We start from the raw sequence: 20,739 nt of genomic DNA on the forward strand, positions 1-20,739 counted from the left end.
TAATATCATATCCTTAGCTTTGTCCAAACCCTGTTAACCCACAGTCCGTACGGAAATTATTATTTTATATGGGGTGATATAATATAATATTATAATATTAGGTATACCTATATCCGTACGTTCCAATACAGTGTACATGGTGCGACGTAACTGCGTAAGTATGGGATCATATTGGGATCGTATCATTATTATTGTAATATAGGTAGTTAATCTTTACACTAAAAATCAGTCTACTGGTTCCGAAACCAAAACGCACAACGCAGTTGTATTACCCAATAAAATGATTAGTGAATGTAATAATAGTCTCGTGCTGAGAGAAGTCCACTCCGTGCGGTCATTTTTCGGCGTGGGTACATATAATATGTATATTGTATTCTTCACCTCTATAAATTGGTCTTTGGTTGCATGCATAGTGATTGTGATAATATTATTACTGACTATAATAACTAATAAGTATATACTAGTAGATCAGGAGCTTCTTCATTGGCGGAGGAGGCAGTTACCCCCCCCCCCCCTCCCATACTTTGTAGCTTATTGTATATAGTTAATTTTTCTGCAGTAACTGAACTGTTGATTATTGCATTAATATTGTTGAAATATAAAAATTGTGCACCTGCCTATATTAATGATGAATGCATATTATACATACTAATTAGTAATTACTAATTACTAATAAGAATAATTACATTTTAACACATTTATATTATTTATATTATTATAAATATAGGTATGCTTTGTTGACTAAAGGCGACTTCATACTGCACCTTTATAACACGAACCATGATTTCCGGAAAAAAATCATTTTGAAATGTATAGATATTTTTTAATGTGATGAAGCGATTTAATTATTCATGTATTATTCTTATTTATTCATAGACTAAATGGTAAGTGATAACTGGTTTAACATATACCTTGAGTAGGGTTTAAACCTACTCTGGTATACGGAATATAAGATTAAAATATCAAAAATAGGTAACAGTTGTTACATCCTAACCTTAAAATTTGAGCACAGGTTAGACTGATGTTCGATTTTTTTTTTCTTATCTTAAATTATCTATACAAATAAAAATACATTTTTTATTCCAGAAAAGTAGTGATTTAAGTAGTGGTAAAAGGGGTAGAATATGAATTATTTATAATCACAGATAAGATAATAAACCAGTCTGATAACTCAAGATAATAGGTGAAGCTAAATCCACCAATTGATTTGCGAATCAAGGATTTTATCGTAGGGCATTCTGGACGTTTTGCGTTATTGCTTATTATCAACAAAAAATATTTTTTATGAATCAGAATTTATAATAGGTATATTATATTTATTTATATTATGACGCATACGTTTGTAAAATTACAATTATCAATTATTGATCTATGTCTTATTGTCTTACAGTAATTAACATAAAGATGGCGGAAAATTATGGCTTCATTAATTTCAATAGTATAAGGAATACAGCTGCAGTTAGCAATCTAGTTTATATCTATATATCTGTGTTTATAATAGATTCACAAATTTTATATTATCTAATGTTATAACATACATAATAATTATTTAAATTAATTCAATACATTCATTAGTTATGTTCTAATTCTAATGTTAAATTAATTTTTTTAATACTCAGTGTTCGTTTATTATACTAACATTTATTTAAGTTAAAATTATGCGGATGAGTCTTTTTAGCATTTAGTCTATGTCAGTATTGTTAAGTATTTGAGTAAAACAATTCAAGTACCTACTAACTACTTATATTAATACCAAATACAATTTTAAATACTTTTTTCCTTGAGTATAAAGTGATGGTATTTAAAATATCTACTTAATGTTTGCATGTAGATACCTACTGAATATTTTAAATTTTAAATGGTATTTAAAATGAAGTAATAAAATTATTTGTTGTTTTTATTACAGTTTAGATGTACCTAAATCATATTGAGTTGGCACCTCCATAAAAATTGGCCAAAGGACGATGTCAACACTAGTTATTACAACTCATGATCTGCTGTTAATATAATATTACCCACATAAAATAATAATATTATAATATTATGTAAATAATTAGATAGTGGAGACAGATTGCAGGAACAATACCATGTCAGTTTATATTTTCCCAAATCCTCTATTCAATCTGATAATATGTTGTTATAACATGACATAATATGTGCTAAGTGTATGTAATACAATATAAAATAGATGCCTCCCAAATATCTATATATTTTTAAGTGATGATCAATTAATATAAGTCAATAAAACCAAACAAGTCTCTGGGTAGGTACCTATAATATTGTACTATAATACAATTTCTATTTTTAAAAATATTTTTTATTCTAGGTTCAGTAAACGTTTACGTATGAAATTATACATCGAAAATATCATACGATATAATATCTGACGAAAAATGAATGGGAACAAATCAAGTTTTATTATTAATTTTTCAAATCACCCAAGATTATATAGGTACCTTTACGACTATATCTAAATATGATTAGTTAACACAGTTGGTATATCACAATTGTATTGCTTTAAATAAATATAAAAAAGCGGGTAAGCGGATGTCGCTCTGCTGTACAGTTGGTTACAAGTGGGACAATGTATAATGGATTGTATTAAACTTATGAATTCAATGATATAATATCATTGTATAAGAAAAACGATTCTGAGCGGAGACGGTTTATCAGTCTGTATTTTTTTTAATTTTTATTATTTATTATAGTCTTTAAGTAGAATTAATATTATAATATTATAATTTGTTATTCGTTGCTACGGTGATAGACAAACGTTAGAAATTAAAATCCCATTTTAAGCGGTTTTTCGTAATTTGTCAGTAGTTTTTCCCGTGGCATTAAATAACTATTGAGAAAATCGAAAAATGACCTCTCTAAAGTACCATATTGATCCAATTTGCTAAAAGATAAGGTACTATATGTTGAAATCGAAGCACTCCATCTGGTAGAAATTTTACATACAGAATAGAAAAAAATAAAATAAATAAATAAACACCACTATAAAACGCTGTAACTCTATAACACCACTGTAACTCCGCTCAGAATCTAAAAGATATATTAATTACAATATTTTATTATAATATTATGAAATATTAAATAATATTAAAAACATTATCCAGTGTTTACCAGAGGCGTATTTGAGGTACACAACATTGGCATTCCTCCCATCCATGATAGCGTTTTTTTTTAAACGATCGTGCATGTGGTACCTATATATAAATACTAAATATACAACTTATTTAAACTTTTTAAAAGTCATAATTAGAAATGTAGAATGTATTCCTAAACGTGAAACATTTTTAACTGTCTTTAAACGGAAATTGCGCAGTTATAATAATTGGCATTACAAATTTAAAGCAATATTATAAAATGAAATAATGACATTAAAACATTCCCCCCCCCTGAAATTTGTACTCAAATATGTCACCTGCCGGTGATCATATTATTATATTAAAGAATATCGAAGCAGAAATGTTTTTGTCAAAATGTATAAAATAGAAAAATATTAACTAATATTATATTATGATTACATATCATTATAACATGCGACATACAAAAGCAGACGAGTGCGAGAGGAAGTAACCGCCATTGATTACTTGTATTCGTATATAATCATGCCCACCGCATTTACCAAACAAAATCGTAGGACGTTCTACCGAGATATCGGAAACGCGTACAACGCAGTGTTTGGTGCATTCGAATAAAAAAAATGATGAATTATTGATGTTAAAAATACAAATTAATTTGGAATATTATGAGGAAAACAGAAAATAATGCACTATGGCTAATAGTCTCTCGCAGCATGTATATAAAAAATAGTTATGACGAATGCGAATTAGGTGCCAATACTCATACAGGCTAAATACTATCATCATATTATCTTCGTATATCATCGATACGTAATAATGGTATTATAATAATGTATAGTACATACCGAAATAGTAAATACCAATAATCAATATATATATTATGTACCACACATAATAAACAATATTATAACAGTAGGTAACGAAAAACGATATTATACTTAAAACAACATTGGATCGTAATTTAGATAACTATTTACATTACTACACTGTTCAGTGATCAGAAAAGCGTTTATTTGAGTACTTATACCTACCTCCATACGTCACAATACCGTATAAAAAACCGTCTACCGTAGCCCGCAAGCGTACACCTACTGCCAGTGGAACGAGCTTCGGAGGTTTTCGATAAGAATCCGAAAATATTTTAACCATTTAGATCGAAACTAATAATTGACTGTCTGGTGTATGGTATTACGACAACACGACTAATGTCGACCAGCGCCGTCCAGACACAGAGCTAATGACTTACAAATTACAAGTATGCGACATTTTTACTCAAGGACTCAAAAAACCATCAATTTATATATTTTACGGCATGGTCGTGGACGCCGGGCGTACTATTTCATAAATTTTTTCTTGGTGGGAGGGGGCAAAGAGGCTGATATTTTAGAAGAGGTAACTTGGAGTTAAAGAATTAAACTTAAATTTATATGGAACAGTTACTATATTGTCACATAATATATTACGGATAAATATAATATGTGGCAATTATGATATTATACACCCAATATATTATTTTATAATAATAACAAAATAAAATGTTTGAGTTGAATGGTTGTTAACAAATTTTAATAAAATTTGTACAATCAAATGACCAAAAATATTTAAACTTGCATCAGTTATAGGTATCTAGTTAAAAGTTGATTTTCAAGGGGGGGGGGGAGAGTTTAATTTGCGGGAAATGTACATCTGAAGTCACGTGTATGTTTATTTTTTTTAGGCATAATTTTGTGTAGCGTACGAGTTCGAAGAAAATTAAAAACTTATCGTCAAACAATTGACAATTTAGGTATTTGCGACAAACGATTATACCTACTACTTACAACTTACCATGCAAGTATGGAACGCACTCTTGGAATCTGCTGAAGAGGGTATGTGTAGGTGTACCGTCATTGCACTTAGGGTTCGTACGATTTCATGGACGACCGCGATGATGCTGTTCGGAAGTAAGTCCTGCCAACCCTGCCAGACACGGTGAGATCGTGACAATTATTATTTTTATTATTGATCCTTACGACGACCGTTTATCATACGAAATAAATGATTTTGGATAGGTATAGCTATGAAAGTACCGACCACGCCGCAGCCGATGACCGACAATAAAATTCTATTATTCGTCATAGTCGGCTGTGTACACAAGAAAAAGCGATTTCTTTCCTTAATCTTTTTTCATTTCGATTAAACGACCGCCGCCGCACATCTGTTAATCGAGTTGACAACAATATATCGATTGAGACGACGTCATATCAATATATCATACATATTTTATAACCATCCGATTTATTACCAGATTTTTATCGACACTAATTTATTGTGAGTTCTACACATATCATAATATTCAATATTTTTTGGTAAATGATTTGAAAAATTATATTACAGCCACCCGTTATCGAATTAAAGACATGATCCAATTCATTAGTTGAATTTGTTATTTGTTTGCCGATGTGTTTTATCATTTAAAATATTAACAAAATAATTTTACTTAGCATAACAATGACAAGGATCTATAAAAGTAAAAAGTAAAAAAGATTTTGAAATCAAAGCAATAATTTCAGTCACAAGGTCACATAATTAATTAAATATTAAGATTCATTTACATAATATTGTATGTAAATGTTTTATCACTCAAAATATATCGACAAAATATTTACCTTATAATATTAAGGTGATTTAAATGACTTAAAATGCATACAATTTAAATACTATAATTTGTTTTAATTAACCAGTAATTTTTATTTAATTAATTTTACATAGTTCTAAACATTTTTTGGTGTAAAAATAAATCGATTGATCACACATGTTTAAATTAGTATTTACGTTGCTCGGAACTATGACTAAATAATTACAATTTTACAACAACAAATATATCTATTATAATAATAATGATGACAAATATTTCGAAATTAACATGCTATAATTTTCGGATTCAGTAAATATTTTTTTCGATTAAACTATTAACTAATCAAAATATTTCAACAATTTTTCTAATCACAATCTCTAATTGATCATAAACGATGACTTAAAAACAAAAATAATATGTTTCAAGCAACTGATATTAATATTAACAAATTAAGTACATCATATATTATGTACAATAAATTAAAGACTTACAAGTATAAGAATGTACAATACAGTAAATGCTACTTAACAAATCAGTGTTTTATATAAAGAGATTCAACTAGAACAAAAATAAAATAAAATATTGTACTTGTGATTAAATAAAATTACTTATATGAGCTTATTATAAATTTAATTTTCATAAATTTTGTTTCTTGAACATAATATAAATATATAATATGCAGTCTTTGCTTTTTGAAAAAAATATCTCCTAAAATAATGTCTTTGAAAATTTCCTACATTTCAATCAGTAATGTATGTTTTATAAATTATAAAATATTGTATTTAGTTAAATAATGTAAATAATAAGAATATAAATAAAACATAATAATTTTTTCATTTGTTCGTTAATGATAAATAGTTATTATAATAATATTGAAATCACCAAACAAGGTTGATAACACTAAAGAATAGTCAAGGAGAAATATATTAATTTTTAGGAATTAACTGACATGGTTAGAACACTAGGCCTATCTTTGTTGCCAGTGTTTATGTTATTATTGTTGTTGTTGTTGTTATTGTTGTTGTTGGCAGATGCAAGGCTTACTATATGTGGACTGTTGATAGACTCTTGCGATGACTCTGACTTAAGGACGTCATAGTATGCAGGTGTCATATGTGTGGCTGTTTGGTACAAGTTGGTATATGCAAGACCCGAACTAGCACTGCCATGATTCAAAACACTACCAGATGTGCGGTGACAATCACTATAGTTATGTTCAGATGCTAAAAGAAAAAAATGCATTATCAGTATTTGACATTAATTTAAAAGTTAATAATTTACTACTTAGAAATATATAAAGCTATATAAGAATAGCAATAAGTAAAGATAGTACAGCTAATCAAAATTTTCATTAAAAAAATTATGGGGATTAAAGAACTAAAAGTACATAATATGAAATATAAATTATATTTAATAAAAAAATCAAAACTTGAGTACCTGAACTCATGTTAATGTTAACTTGTTTTAATAACATAATATTTTTATAATCATGAACATTATCATCCAACAGTGTACTGTAAAATAACCAGTATAAAAAGAGCCTTTTTAGTACCTACTAGTAGTAGTAGGAGTTGTAATAATAATAACTATCATTATTTATTGAGTTCCTACATATTATATTATGTACTACTGGGAGTGCTGTTTAATAATAAATAGTAAATTTTGTCGCTATCATATTTTATAGTAATTATTGCTTGGTATTATCTGCAGATTAGTAATAACTGTGTAACTTTTAATGACCATAGATTTATAATTAAAATTAAATATTCAATACAAGTTCGTCTTTTATACAATCATAATTCATAACATTAAAATAATGACAGTTAATAAAATATTCGACTTACGTATTTCTTGTTTGATTCTCTTAGGTTCCGGTTCTATTTTGGATCCACCTTTGGGCTTGCGCTTCCGTGTCTGAAAATCAAAATAAAATTTTAAAATATTGTATAGATAAAAAAAAATTATGCAGGTATGTATTTTGTGGTTCGAGCTCCTGAATATAGGATTCAACATAAGATAACGCATAAAAAGTGCGAGATTAATTTGAGTAATAAGTTGTGAAAGTGGGTTTGAACATAGTGTGTATGCCTATTAAAAATAAAAAATAATAATCACCTGGATAGAATCCTTTTTCATTGTAAGTGGTCTCTTCACACCGTGTAACTTAAAGTACAGACCACATGCGTTACACACAGGCTCGCCCACTTGATTTCTGCGCCACAACGACGTGGTGGCCGTTTGACAGTTTGTGCACTGCAATCCTTGACGCCTAGATGCATTTTGCTAAAAAAAAATTTTAAAACATTTTTACCGTTAGCCTTACGCATGAGTAATACAGCAGATTTTTTTTTGCGCTAGTAATTATAATATGGCTTTGTTGGGAGAATTCAAAACATGCAGCACAAAGCGTCTAGCCATCGGGGAACCCAGACCGGAAGAGCCCGGCGCGATTTCTAGTTTTGTTTATGAATGAACACGCAGATTAATAACCCCGCGTATCTGTGTTGTGACAGATTAGAAAACGGTCATAATAACGTCATAATCTATACAAATGTTTTTAAAGACGTGATAATGTAAGCCGGTGAATTTGATTATTAATAGTAGCACGTGTTACGGGTTAGTGAAACTTTATTATGATTAAAAGTGTACATTTCTACGCCACTGGTATTATATACAACGCCGCCGACCGATATCATAATATAATCTCAAAAGATACTAAATAGTAAATACTGTAAACTTATAGTGTTTTAAAATACGTACCATTCTTCGTGTGGTTTTCTCTTCTAATCCGCCGGCTCCGGATGACCTTGCAAAACTGGCAGGCACATGATGATACAGAGGACCCTTATAGAAATCTCCAGAACCGGACGAGCTTGGGCCGGAAGCCACTAGAACAACAAACAAATAAACTATATTACAATTTACTCTTACTCAATTTTCTTTCTTTTTAAACGGTATCAAATTTGAAAGATGACGACCGATCGGGTGGAAGACAGTCACCGGGGTGGCAGTGAGATGTATGACGAACAAAAAAAAAAAAATGAGAATAAAAAATAGTTCACTAAAACGGCTGGTTACCTGGTGTATTTCTACAAGGGCTCTCGTTTCGATAGGGATGGGAGAGAAGCTGACCAGAAACGCTGTTAGAACCACTTACCTGAAGAGCTGTAGGTACACGATCCGGTAATATTACAAGCTATTATAGGTATTTTTGTTTATGTTATGTTTAGGTTATGCCTACGCGTCTATAATTCTTTGTTTTGTTTTTATATTCGAACGCACCAAGGCAGACAACAAATAATAATAGCGAACAAAAGCTCGTACATGCATATCGTAGATAATTTTACGGAGGTGACCGCGCGTCACGCAAGTGTAGGCGCGCGTATAATACGTAAGCATACATTTAAGCATACAATATATATCATAGACTATTATTATTATACGCAGACGTTCTACACAGACGTACACGCGCGCACAAAACCGCAAAGGATTTTCTTTTTGCCATCACTAACCAGCCGTTTGGGTTGTTTTACTAAAGGCCTGTTCATGCCGTTCATCTTGTTGTAAAGTCCACACGCGTTGCACAAGTAATGACCGGTGCCGTCACGCCTCCACAATGGTGTGGAAACCGCTCCGCAATTCACGCACTCGCGACCCCCGCAAAACATTTCCATCTCGTCGACTGTATAATATATTATTATTTATATAATATAAATATAAATGTGCATACACAAACAAAACGCGACACGATGTCGACACGTTTGCAGCAATCGAACGCACCCTCTATTTATTGTATAGGTACTATTGAGAGGGGTGGTGGTGTACGATAAGGGGAGAAGGCGTGCCTATAGTCGTGTCAAGTATACATATTCGCGACGCCTATTACGCGTGGGGTTGTCAGGGAGAGTTTACCCGTTTAACGATGGCAACTCCCACCCCGTATAACAATATACGCACGGACGACGACGCGTTGGAATACAGACAAACGGGACCTTGTTTTTAATTGGTTTATTATTTATCCGGTTCACATAATATCATAATATACGCTGCTGCATTACCTTACGATCGCAACAAACACATTTCGTGTAAGTAGAGAGAACTAGAGATGAATCGGTTTGAAACGAGAAGGCAGATTAATAAAGGTTGTATTTTTGTGTATGAAACGTCTAATCATGTTTTGTTTGTATGGCCTACATAACATAATATACATATTATATCGAACTTAAAAAAAATACGGCATAGAAAAAAAAACACGAAATAACGCGGCGGTTTTGGAGAAACGGTCGTTAACTTGAAATCAACATATCATGTGTTCCGAATAAATATATGCTAATCGATATCCTGGAGTGTCGTCTTCATCACACTTGCAGAGGGTTTTAGCGCCGCAACGGACGCATACATTAGCGAGTGGGTGATTCGATAAATATTTGACGAGGTGGTCCGAAGGCAAATATTAAAAAGGGCAAAAAAAAAGGTCTATTAGAGGATTTAATATTTAAGACCCGATATTATTTTACTGTCCCTCGTCCCATCCCGACCGTGTCATATACACCACCGCCCACCGAGGTCAACATGCCGTGTCAACGTCAACAATCGTCCTGTATAGCTCGTGACACGACCCTTCGCTGGCGGTGAACCGATAAACAGCAATATCGTATCGGTGGATTGATTACAATCGAGAAGGACCGTCAACTACCCGTCACCCGTCGGTCGTCCTGCGGAGTTATCTAAGGGCAACATGTGTATAGACACAAATAGACGGGCGGCGATGGTGTCAATAACTAGGGAAAACAAAAAAAAACTCAAAACGCGCGCCACCGTAAATGACTTGAAAATAATATAACACTAAAATAATAATATATTTTTTTTTTTAGAAATTTCCGTGCATTTTTGAAAAATCAACACCACCATCGGTATTAGCGGAATAAATATTTTTTTGCAAATAACCAAAATTATATACCTAATTTACCTACATTTAATATAAATTAATTTTTGACAGTCTGTTGTACAACACAAGCCGGTCAGGCGAGCCTGAAATGTGCGCACGAATCACTATACGTGACATTAGCCACGTTCGATTAGTACTACAACAATTAAAAATGGCACGCAATTGCGATTAACACACGTAAGAAAAAATAACTAGCTGTGTATATATAATACAACATAATACATATACATTTTTTTTGTGTGCGTTTTAATACGATCGTAACAATTATATAGTACTTACACACTATATTATGTGTTATTTTAGAAGGGCATTTACTGTATAGTGCGGAGGCTATTGATCCTGCTCGGTGCATGTATAATTTTTCGTTTCCAACATGGCCGTTGCTGATAACGAGCTTCCGTTTTCCGCGTGTAATTCGGGCTCTGGTGTATAATGGTTATCGAGGGAGCAACACAATTCGTGATAATACGGAGTGGAAAAAATAAAAAAAAAAATTAACGGAAAACGCGTACATTAAATACGGTGATAACAAAACGGTGACTTAACCTAGTTTTGGTTTTTTTTTTTTTTTCATATTTATTGTCCACTCGTTATTTATTATAATTATATGGATTATCGTATATTGGAGAGAGCGAGTGATCAAATATAAAATTAGTGTACACGACCGACTGTGAGGAAACAGCACCGATCGTCGAATATCTAGAGCACAATATTTACAATACTGGAAACGTTAACGATTTCGTTAGTGACAAACACCACCACAACGGGTACACTTTTAGATTTACAATTCGAAAAAACAATATCATTCCGAGTAAACACTGCAGTATATTATACTGTCGTGTTGCGTATAGTATATAAATGAGACTTAACGACGTCAACATGTATATTATAATATGTATTTGTACACTACAGTTCATTTGATTATAATATGAAAAGATAAATCCTGACGAGTCAATCTTGCATCAATAGGTTAAAAAATAAATACCGTCAACAGGCGATCGGTTTGTTAAGAGCTGGTATTTTTTTAATTTTTTTTTTTCTGTCAACTGGTAAATTTATTAAGAAAATATGAATACAACGGCGTAATTGTAGCGTATATAAATATCAAGTATATCTGTCAGATTCGGAACCGTGCGTGTAGATTTATGTATGGAATCTGTATGCGATCAAATTAAAACATAAATATTTCTTATATAGTTGCACACTTTTAAGTTATATATTATGTATAATAGCACGCACGGCACAAGACGGTCTGCCCGGCCGGGTATTAAAGTAGCGGCGGCGGCGGCGGTGGTGGTTTTGTCGGGTCAGGTTTACCCGACCTCGAGAACACACGTTTTTATCACCAGCCGGCGAACATTAATCAAAGACAAGGGATGCACGATATTTGGACAAGAAGACGGGAAAGACACACACGTCGCATAATATATTGGCACGCACGACATTCACCCCCACGAGGGGATTGTATAATCAATATTTACGAGTATTTACAAACTATTATAATATTAATATATATATAGTGTTGTATTGATATTAAAAAAAAAAAAGGCAAACGGCAAACGGCGAGTTCGCGAACACGTGTTGATACGACCACCATCGCCGTACACGATAATAACATGTAAGCACGGGGTTTCGTGTGTGTGTGTGGTGCGTGTGAGAGCACCAGACGGCAGCAGACCAGTGTCCCTTAAATGGGCGTTTAATTAATGGCAAACAGATATTATTATTGTATCGTGGCGTGCGATGTAAACCGAGACGGTTCCCTCTTCGGTCCTCGGAGGACGCACACATTGTTTTTGTATTATTATTAAAATATGTGTACACACGACGGGCAAGCCCGCAAAGGGTTCCGGTCGCTTTGGGTGGGCAGTTTAGCGCGCGCGCCCCGAGAAAAAAAACACCTACCCTATTAATCGGTCACCACGCCACGGGGATTCGACGACAAACTATTCTATACGACTATTATTATTGGTTTTTTCCATAATATGTTGGGTCGTAACCGACCCGGGTCTAGACCGCGCGGCACACGCGTAGTATGGTATACATCTTTTGGTATATACCGCGATACGCACACGCCACACGCATTCGTACACATGCGCACACGTCATAAATATATATATATATTTAATTAAGGTTTTGCAAGTCCAGGCAGACATATTTTAACAACAATCGATAATTCTGCGCCAGCGGATGATAAATTCAAAAATACGACTCGTCTGATAAATATACAACATATTGTATTAATTTTCCCCAATGATTTCCTGTAAACGTTTTAAATTATTTTGTGCGGACCGGGACGTGGTATCGATCGTCACTTACAAATGTCCATAAAAATATACCTTCTAATATTATATTGTACTTACGGGCTGACAGTGAAGCGGCGGCCGAGAATGCGTTTGATCGGCTCCTGCCCGACTGGTTGATCGGCATCGGAGCGTAGTTTATGGTGCCGTCGGTGTTCGAGTAACCGTGCGATCCGGCCACTGCGGCGGCCGCCCACTGGAGCGACGAGGTGTCCGCCGGGCCACCGTTGTTGACGGCCGTGGTGGTCAGGTGATAGGGGGTCACGCCGGACGTGGCAATCGGGTGGTACGACGAGGGGGCTGACCGGGACGAACCGGAGGCCGTGTACGCGGATGTTGACGACGTGCCGAAACGCTGAGTGAAAGCTGGCAGGCCACCACCGTTGTGATTGGACTGCTGCTGTTTGCTTGTCGAAGTCGGAGAATATCCTCCAGTACCGTCTTCGGACACTACTGCAGCAGGGAAAAAATGGTTCATGTTACAGCGAATTTCAAACAGCCGAATTATAAGGTGGTAAGTACAGGAGGTAGGTTAGACATAAATGTAACAACTGTCGTTGGCTTACCTGTAGACCACATTTGATTGCCGGCCACGGACGTGATGATGTTGTTGGTCTGCTGTTGGTTGAGCTCAGGCGAGGACGTGAAGTAATGTGGCATGGAAGCCGAATACTGTAGGCCACCGCCGTTACTCCTCTGGTACATGGTCGAGCTGTGCGGAGAATAAAGTATGAAGATCATAAAGCTGCATTGTACGATTAGTTTTATCGAGCCCGAAGGAGTGTGTCCAACGGTCGAAGGGTTCACGACTTATATAATATATATATTACATGCATAATATAATATGTATATAAGACGAGAAAGACTGTGAGAGCCAGAGAAGGGGGGGGGAGAGAGAGAGAGAAGGAATGTTTGTGTATGAGAGAGAAATTGATTGAAATACCAGAGGCACAACTGATCACTGTCCGACGCAAACTGGCCAACAACCAACAAGACAGCCGACTCGATGGTACGTGTCTCACTATTCTGCGATTGCGACCTTGGGGCCGTGGCCTATGTTTTCACCGGGCGACACGTTCAGCCTTGGCGCCGAGCATCATAATACGTTATTACAGACTTGTCGGGCGGTAATAGAAGGGGCAAGGGGGGAGGGGAGGAAGGGGCACGCAGTTTTCTATGACATTAGGTACTTTGTTGTAACGTCGTATTATTTAACACCCGATGTGGTAACACAGTAAATCGACGGGGGAGAGGAAAATGTCAATTCTGCTTAAAACGCGGAGGGCGTACCCCACCGAGGAACACTCGAATAATATTCAATTTTATTGCAATGCTCAACATAATTTTCCCACGTCTCGCGTCGTGGGCGGAACGTTTTGGACGGTCTGCGCCCGCTTTTGCGACGTAAAATAACTAATAAGGTATAGGTCCACGGGCGAAATGGAACCCACGTCGACGATATATAACCAGGTACTGCATTACTTTAAACCATACCCAATAATCTATTATAGGCGTAATTTTTTGTTCCGTTGACATGCCGAGTAGGTGTAGCAGTTCTAAGTCAACGTTTTAAAACGACTGCGGTACGAAATATCGACTAAACGTATATAATAATATAAAGGTAGGTAGGTATACAGAAATACAAAACAATGTAATTGCATCTCGAACGACGACACTCGCTGCAGAGAACAATGTTTTCTTAGACTCGTGTTCGTGTTGTACGTTTAAAAACCTTAAATATTTTATTTAATGTACACGAAAATATTGTATTATATTCTAATGCAGTAATGTTGGTATATCATACACTTCACACTTGTGCATGGTAGTTATGTGACAAAATAGAGTAATGCAAGTTAACGTAAATAATGATATTATATACACCATAACATTCAAAACCCACGGTCAACCGACCGCGTGTAGAATCTCCCAAACGAACGGGTTACAAATTGCGAACAATTTTGAAACCAAAACAACAAACGTGATCTCTGGCTTCAAACATGCTCAAGAACGGTGTTCGATCGTACGTGATCGTATGTGACAAACGCCGCCGCAGCTCTCGATAAAAACCGTGCACACCGAATTCCCGAGAAAACCAAAAGGAAAGGATTTAACCGTAAATCAGCGCGTCGTGGTAATACAATTATTAATATATTATAACAGTTATTACACGTTGGGTGTACGTTATTAAATGTGTAATAACTATGAAATCAACACGGAAAAACGATACCTCATACTTCATACACTAATCAGTAATCAACGTGTTCGTTCAAGGTAACATATACATACGTCGAGGTACACGCAGGTATCGGCGTCGTGTCGGGTTACGCGATGTAGGATATCTGTACTGTGCGCTAACAGAGTTTTGGCAGCGATTCTAAGTGGTTTATATTTTATTTTTTTTTCACTACTAATCAAAACAAAAACGTCCCTTTGTCGATAGCAACTGATAAATAATAATAAAAAAAAATATGCTCCGGTATTCAATGACACGAGATTACGATAGAACGCGCGTAATAATATTATATATAATATTTCCGAAAAGAACGTGTTTAATAACAATATGTCCTTGTCCTCGAGCGCCGACGCCGCCGCCGTGATCACGTATTATAAACACGACGAATTTGCTGCTGTTCACGGACAGTCTTGTAAAGATAAAAAATATAAATACTGTATTATATATATATATATGTATATAAATAAATAATAATATTTACGTTCGGACTCTACACCAAAAAATACACCGTTGCGTTGTTACGAAACCCGCGTGTTATGACACACATCAATAATAATAATAATAATTAATATTATTGTTTTCGCGGCGAAATCGGAAACCGATCGGAGACGAAAGCGGATTTCAGCAAACTTACTATATCTTTAAATGCGTACCTTACCTGTACGTGTAAGGCCGGAATTGGAGTCCTGGGCCTCGCGCTTTTTCTTCGACCGAGTTCGAAAAAAAAATGGTTTCAACAACTTGTTTTTAGTATGGAAATTATTTCATAGCGTTATTTGAAATGTAACGTTTCTAATAGAGAAATAACGATAAACTAAACAGCATAATAATATGTAATAAGTAAATAAATGTAGCAGTCAAGCAATTTAACAATGGGGCAAATACGATAGGACAAAACAAAGAGGTACATTTTACTAGTTATGACTTTTCTAGTGTAATCCAAAGACTATAATAGTTGTTCTGCTTTTACCGAAAAATTAAAAATGAAGTTTGTTAATTTTGAATCAATTATTATAGCAGTAAAAAATAAATGGATATTTTAAGGACACTTGAAATTAATATATGAAATTTATAAATTTATATTAGGCTAGTTTAGGCAACTATTTTCGCCCTTGGACTCGGAAATCCGAAGTAGACGTGTACCATATTATATCTGACTGTTGAACAATATATTTTTAGCGCGCGATCATTTCGTATACCATAGGGCATAATATTATATCGCGAATTCACGTACCGTAAAAATCTACCGACGAATTACATTGATATAATAATAATAATAATAATAATTGTCCAGTCGGCAAAAAGAAAAACCGTTTTTAATCATAGCTGCGGACGACGGACTCAGCTGCTGCCCGCAAGAGGAATCACACTCGGCAGAGTATACTCATGCTGGCGGGCACCTGCGCGCGAGCAGGACAGCACCACCACCCTCTGTTCGATGATGACGGCGGCGGTCTGCCTATTCGGACCGGACAAAGTTCGCCCATTGTTCGGCGGCCGACGAGGTCATACTCCAAGAACGGACATTATTACTATGTTAGTTTTTAAATCGACGAATGAGTGAGTATGTTGGGTGTATAATATTATTACGATTTCGGTTAAGGTACGGAAAACAGATAAAACAGATATTTATTACTATGGACTATTATCCCGATAAGCGATGACAGCGAAGTTGCGACGACAACGAATGCCTGCAAAATGAAATGCTCTTCCGTTAGGCACGATAACAATTTTACGAACCGAGCGTGTAACCTATAAATCCGTAATCCAAAACGCAGTGCCGAATATTCTGCCCGCGATTCACATTCGAATGCAAGGTAACACAATGTTGCCGTGAAAAATTGACCTCGGAAATTTAGTCCCCGAAAAAAAAAGAATAAATAACCACGGAAAAAGTTACCCCATATGAGTTTTAGCAAAATTATAACAAGGTGGTCATGGGAAAGTCAGCACAATGATTAATGTATAATTATTATGATAGTGTATGGGTATTTCTATCGTAGTATATGATTATTGTTATTAACTTTTCAATCAATACCTATCACCTCGACCATAAAATAGCCAAAAATTGATGAAAATATTTGTATGTAAATTGCGTATAGTAAAATGTATTACCACAGGTACACAAAATTGTTATGTCCCTACAAATAGTGTTAAATTTGGATTCAGTGATAAATTATTGTATACGATAAAAACGATACAGAGCGGAGACGGTCATAGTTGAAACTACGATTCAGGCCAGTCAGGCCTGATCTAATACTGCAGACTGGATATTATATACTATTATACTAACTTAATAAAATTTAAATTTAAAACTTAATTTGTAATTGGATTTTTTTTTCATATTTATCATTTGGGCCTGTCCTAACAACATTTCAAAATAAACTAGACTGAAACAAAAATTGAAAAATTGATAATTTGTTTTATATTTATATACTATTGAAATTGTATTACAAATTTAAAACTGATTGTTTTTTTTTTTAAATCATACATAGACGATAAACGATAGACTGTCTTTGAAATCTCGTGAATATGTGTTAGGTACCGGATATATATAATTTTTATTATAGGGTAATTTTTGCGGGGGGTTTATTTCGGAGGCAATCGGGCTCCTCTTAATTCCAAGACTTCTAAAACCGGATTCACAGCTACGTCGGGTCGTGGTAACTAGATGGTTACAACTTGTAACCATATTGGTTTAAAAGTTGAGCTGTAGTAAATTCTCGGTATATTCGGTTGCAACTTGCTTATGGCGAGATACCAAAAAAGTAATATTATGTCTAATGCGCTTTGATCGACACGACACGGCAAACACGTTCAGTTATCATATCAATATTGGCCCCATATAACATATTAAAAACGTAACACTAAATTGTCTAGTGATAAGTTCTTAATGTGTCCCTATCCATTCTCATATTTTATTTATGTTGAAAACGGGTGTCGAGTTATTTGGGGGGCGTGCGGGATAAACGAAATCAACGTAAAATATTATTAAAAGCGGTACACGGTATACGTAATAATAAATAATTATTTTTCATACGTCATGCGAAGTGTAAAAACGGCAAAGTGTAAACATGCGCCGCAACCGTCAGTTTCCTAGAACGAACAAGACCCGTGGGCGGACACACCGCCGTCACCTCTCTCGGTACCGTACGCGGCGGCGGCGGCGGCGGCGGCGGCGGCGGCGGCGGCGGAATGCCTAGCTAAGCACATCATCGCCGCCGCCGCCGCCGATCCTTTGTGAGGGAAAACATTTCTAATGCATATTATATTTGTATTTATGATGATCGCAATGCCAACCGCACCCCGCACATCGTACGTACACGACGACTATTTTCTCCTCGTTATTAAATTAATTATTACGATTTTTTTTCTTTTTTATGCTAAATTCTATCCTGTCTCCGACACGGAGCTCCTTGTACCGGGTAGGTAATTCAAAATAGACGCTCGATCCACACCACGCGGCACACAACCTCCACACCCCGTTCGGTCATATTTCAATAGAAACGACAGCGGTGGCGGCGGATTGTAAAACGGCCAAAACCGAACACAACGGAATTTTTTTTTTAAGAAATCTTGCTAACGCAGTGTAGTACTAGTGCGCACGCACGCACAAGTTTTGTACACCTAGGCAGAGTCGTAGTGATTATTATTATTATTATTATTATGAATATTGAACGCGGAGAGAAAAAAAATCCACTATTGCACATAATGTGTGATACACACGCCGCCGCGCCGCCGCCGACTCTCCCCTCGCAGAGACGATGAGTCAGCATTTGAATAAAACACTGTTCGTCGGCAGCACGCGCACCGACGGACTGCGGATCAACGTGCAATTAAATAATATTATTGACGTACACATAGGTACGGACTGGGAAAATAATCCCCATTATACAACAGAGATGCTGAAACGGCGATGTGCATAAAGTCCAACTTGTGTTGTTCCACAGTCACAAGTCATGCGTTTTTTAACGTTACGAACCACCAAGTTCCGATGTAGGGTGTTTAGTTTTTAAAAGACAGTACGTATTTTGGCCATTTATTACTCTACAGGAGAAAATTAACCAACGCTAAATTGAACCAGTATAATATTAATATGAATGGACTAACAAGATGACTTATGAACATGTTAATGATGAGTAATGACTATCAAAAGTACACATAATATCGATATAATAATCGACACTGTCTAATTAGTTATTCATCTTTGTTAATTCGTTAAATCGATTGCATAATTAAAATATTTTTACTAATTAAAACTTTTTGATTTCGATAAAAAAAAAACCATTTAATAATATAGAACAGTAAAATCGAAGGCTCAAGTACCTACATCGTATTATTACATAATATCAATTAATATTTTATAAACTTCTTTTTTTTTTTTTAATTGAATATTGTTATTAATTTATTATATAATATTATAAAACAACTAGCCGGGGGAATTTTTATTTTCACGGCGGGGACCGCATGCGCTCATTCCTCGTCCACGTTTCCTAAGTATATCTGGGACGGCACTGGACCAAAAAACACAGATCTGACACACGGTTGTGACTTGCGGCGAAGGGGTCGACGACGGGGCAGTAGTGGCGAAACGCACGTGTGTTCACCTACAGGTGAATTTTCGCGCTAACGCCGAGGAAACACGTCGAAATCGCTTTTTATCTAGGACTACGCGGGTAATAAAATATAAAAGCGAACTTCGGGAGGATGGGTGGGGGGGGGGGCGGTGTCGTGTCCTTGGTCTCGAGCGCAAACACTTAAATCGCGTCCATAAAATTAGATGGAAAAAAAACGGTCGCCAGCATAAATATAACATTTTTTTTTTTTTTTACATTTCGTTTCGAAGTAATAATGAATTTACACGGTCTTTGCACACGTTGCTGCGCTCACAATGGGCAAGCACACGGAGAACGTGTTGGAACAATTACCATTTATTCATTAGGCCGCCGCCGTCGGCCGTACGAATCAACCGCGGGGGACGGGGGCGGTGGCGGCGGCGGCGGCGGCCGCGACAACACAACGACGGTTTTTATTATATTTCATTCCTCTCGACGCTCGTTTTACACTGTACATACTACGACACATACACACGCGCATACAATTACTTATATGTATATGTACATAATAATAATAATAATAATAATATATAACATACATGCGCGTGCATGCATTCACGCACACAAATTCACTTACACGCACACACACGCGCGCGCATTAATCGTAAATAGTTGGGAAAAATTCCGTTCGCCCTCGCGTATTTCATTAAAAATAGAACCGAATTTTATTCGGTCCTCGGTTGTAGTCGAACACAGACCAAACACTACCGCGGAATGATTTTTAATATTATTAATATTATATTTATCAATATTGTATTTCATTACTTATTATTAGTCATCGAGACGCGGAAGAGCGGGTAAAACTATTGGAGCACGCGGTTTTTTGCAATGATAAGAAAATTTATATTTTTTGATAATCCCTCGAATAAAAAACACCAATAATTATTGGTATTGTAATGTACCCACGTGTTCAGGCTACGAACGAAAAATCAA

At 35.3% G+C, this 20,739-nt stretch overlaps 1 protein-coding gene and 1 long non-coding RNA gene across 3 annotated transcripts in view; one reads left to right on the forward strand and one right to left on the reverse strand.

The window, feature by feature from the left end:
- Positions 1-1,650: 1,650 nt before the first annotated feature.
- LOC132945978 (uncharacterized) lies at positions 1,651-5,960 on the forward strand. Its single transcript, XR_009664623.1, has 3 exons — positions 1,651-2,263; positions 2,327-2,452; positions 4,807-5,960. It is a non-coding gene; the product is annotated as an uncharacterized LOC132945978 (long non-coding RNA).
- A 450-nt stretch (positions 5,961-6,410) lies between these two features.
- Positions 6,411-20,739, reverse strand: part of LOC132945975 (box A-binding factor-like) — a 45,141-nt gene continuing 30,812 nt past the window's right edge. Inside the window, exons 3-8 of one of the 2 annotated variants that reach the window (XM_061015830.1) lie at positions 13,524-13,669; positions 13,018-13,410; positions 9,219-9,388; positions 7,822-7,989; positions 7,551-7,620; positions 6,411-6,929 (exon numbers count right to left, since the gene is read on the reverse strand). In XM_061015830.1, coding sequence (XP_060871813.1) covers positions 6,640-6,929; positions 7,551-7,620; positions 7,822-7,989; positions 9,219-9,388; positions 13,018-13,410; positions 13,524-13,669 — 1,237 coding nt within the window. In that variant the 3' untranslated portion in view covers positions 6,411-6,639. Of the gene's footprint in view, positions 6,930-7,550; positions 7,621-7,821; positions 7,990-8,466; positions 8,595-9,218; positions 9,389-13,017; positions 13,411-13,523; positions 13,670-20,739 lie in introns of both variants that reach the window. The other variant, XM_061015831.1, reaches the window with a different exon arrangement.

Source organism: Metopolophium dirhodum, chromosome 5 (genome assembly GCF_019925205.1).
Source record: "Metopolophium dirhodum isolate CAU chromosome 5, ASM1992520v1, whole genome shotgun sequence".
NCBI classification, from domain to species: domain Eukaryota; kingdom Metazoa; phylum Arthropoda; class Insecta; order Hemiptera; family Aphididae; genus Metopolophium; species Metopolophium dirhodum.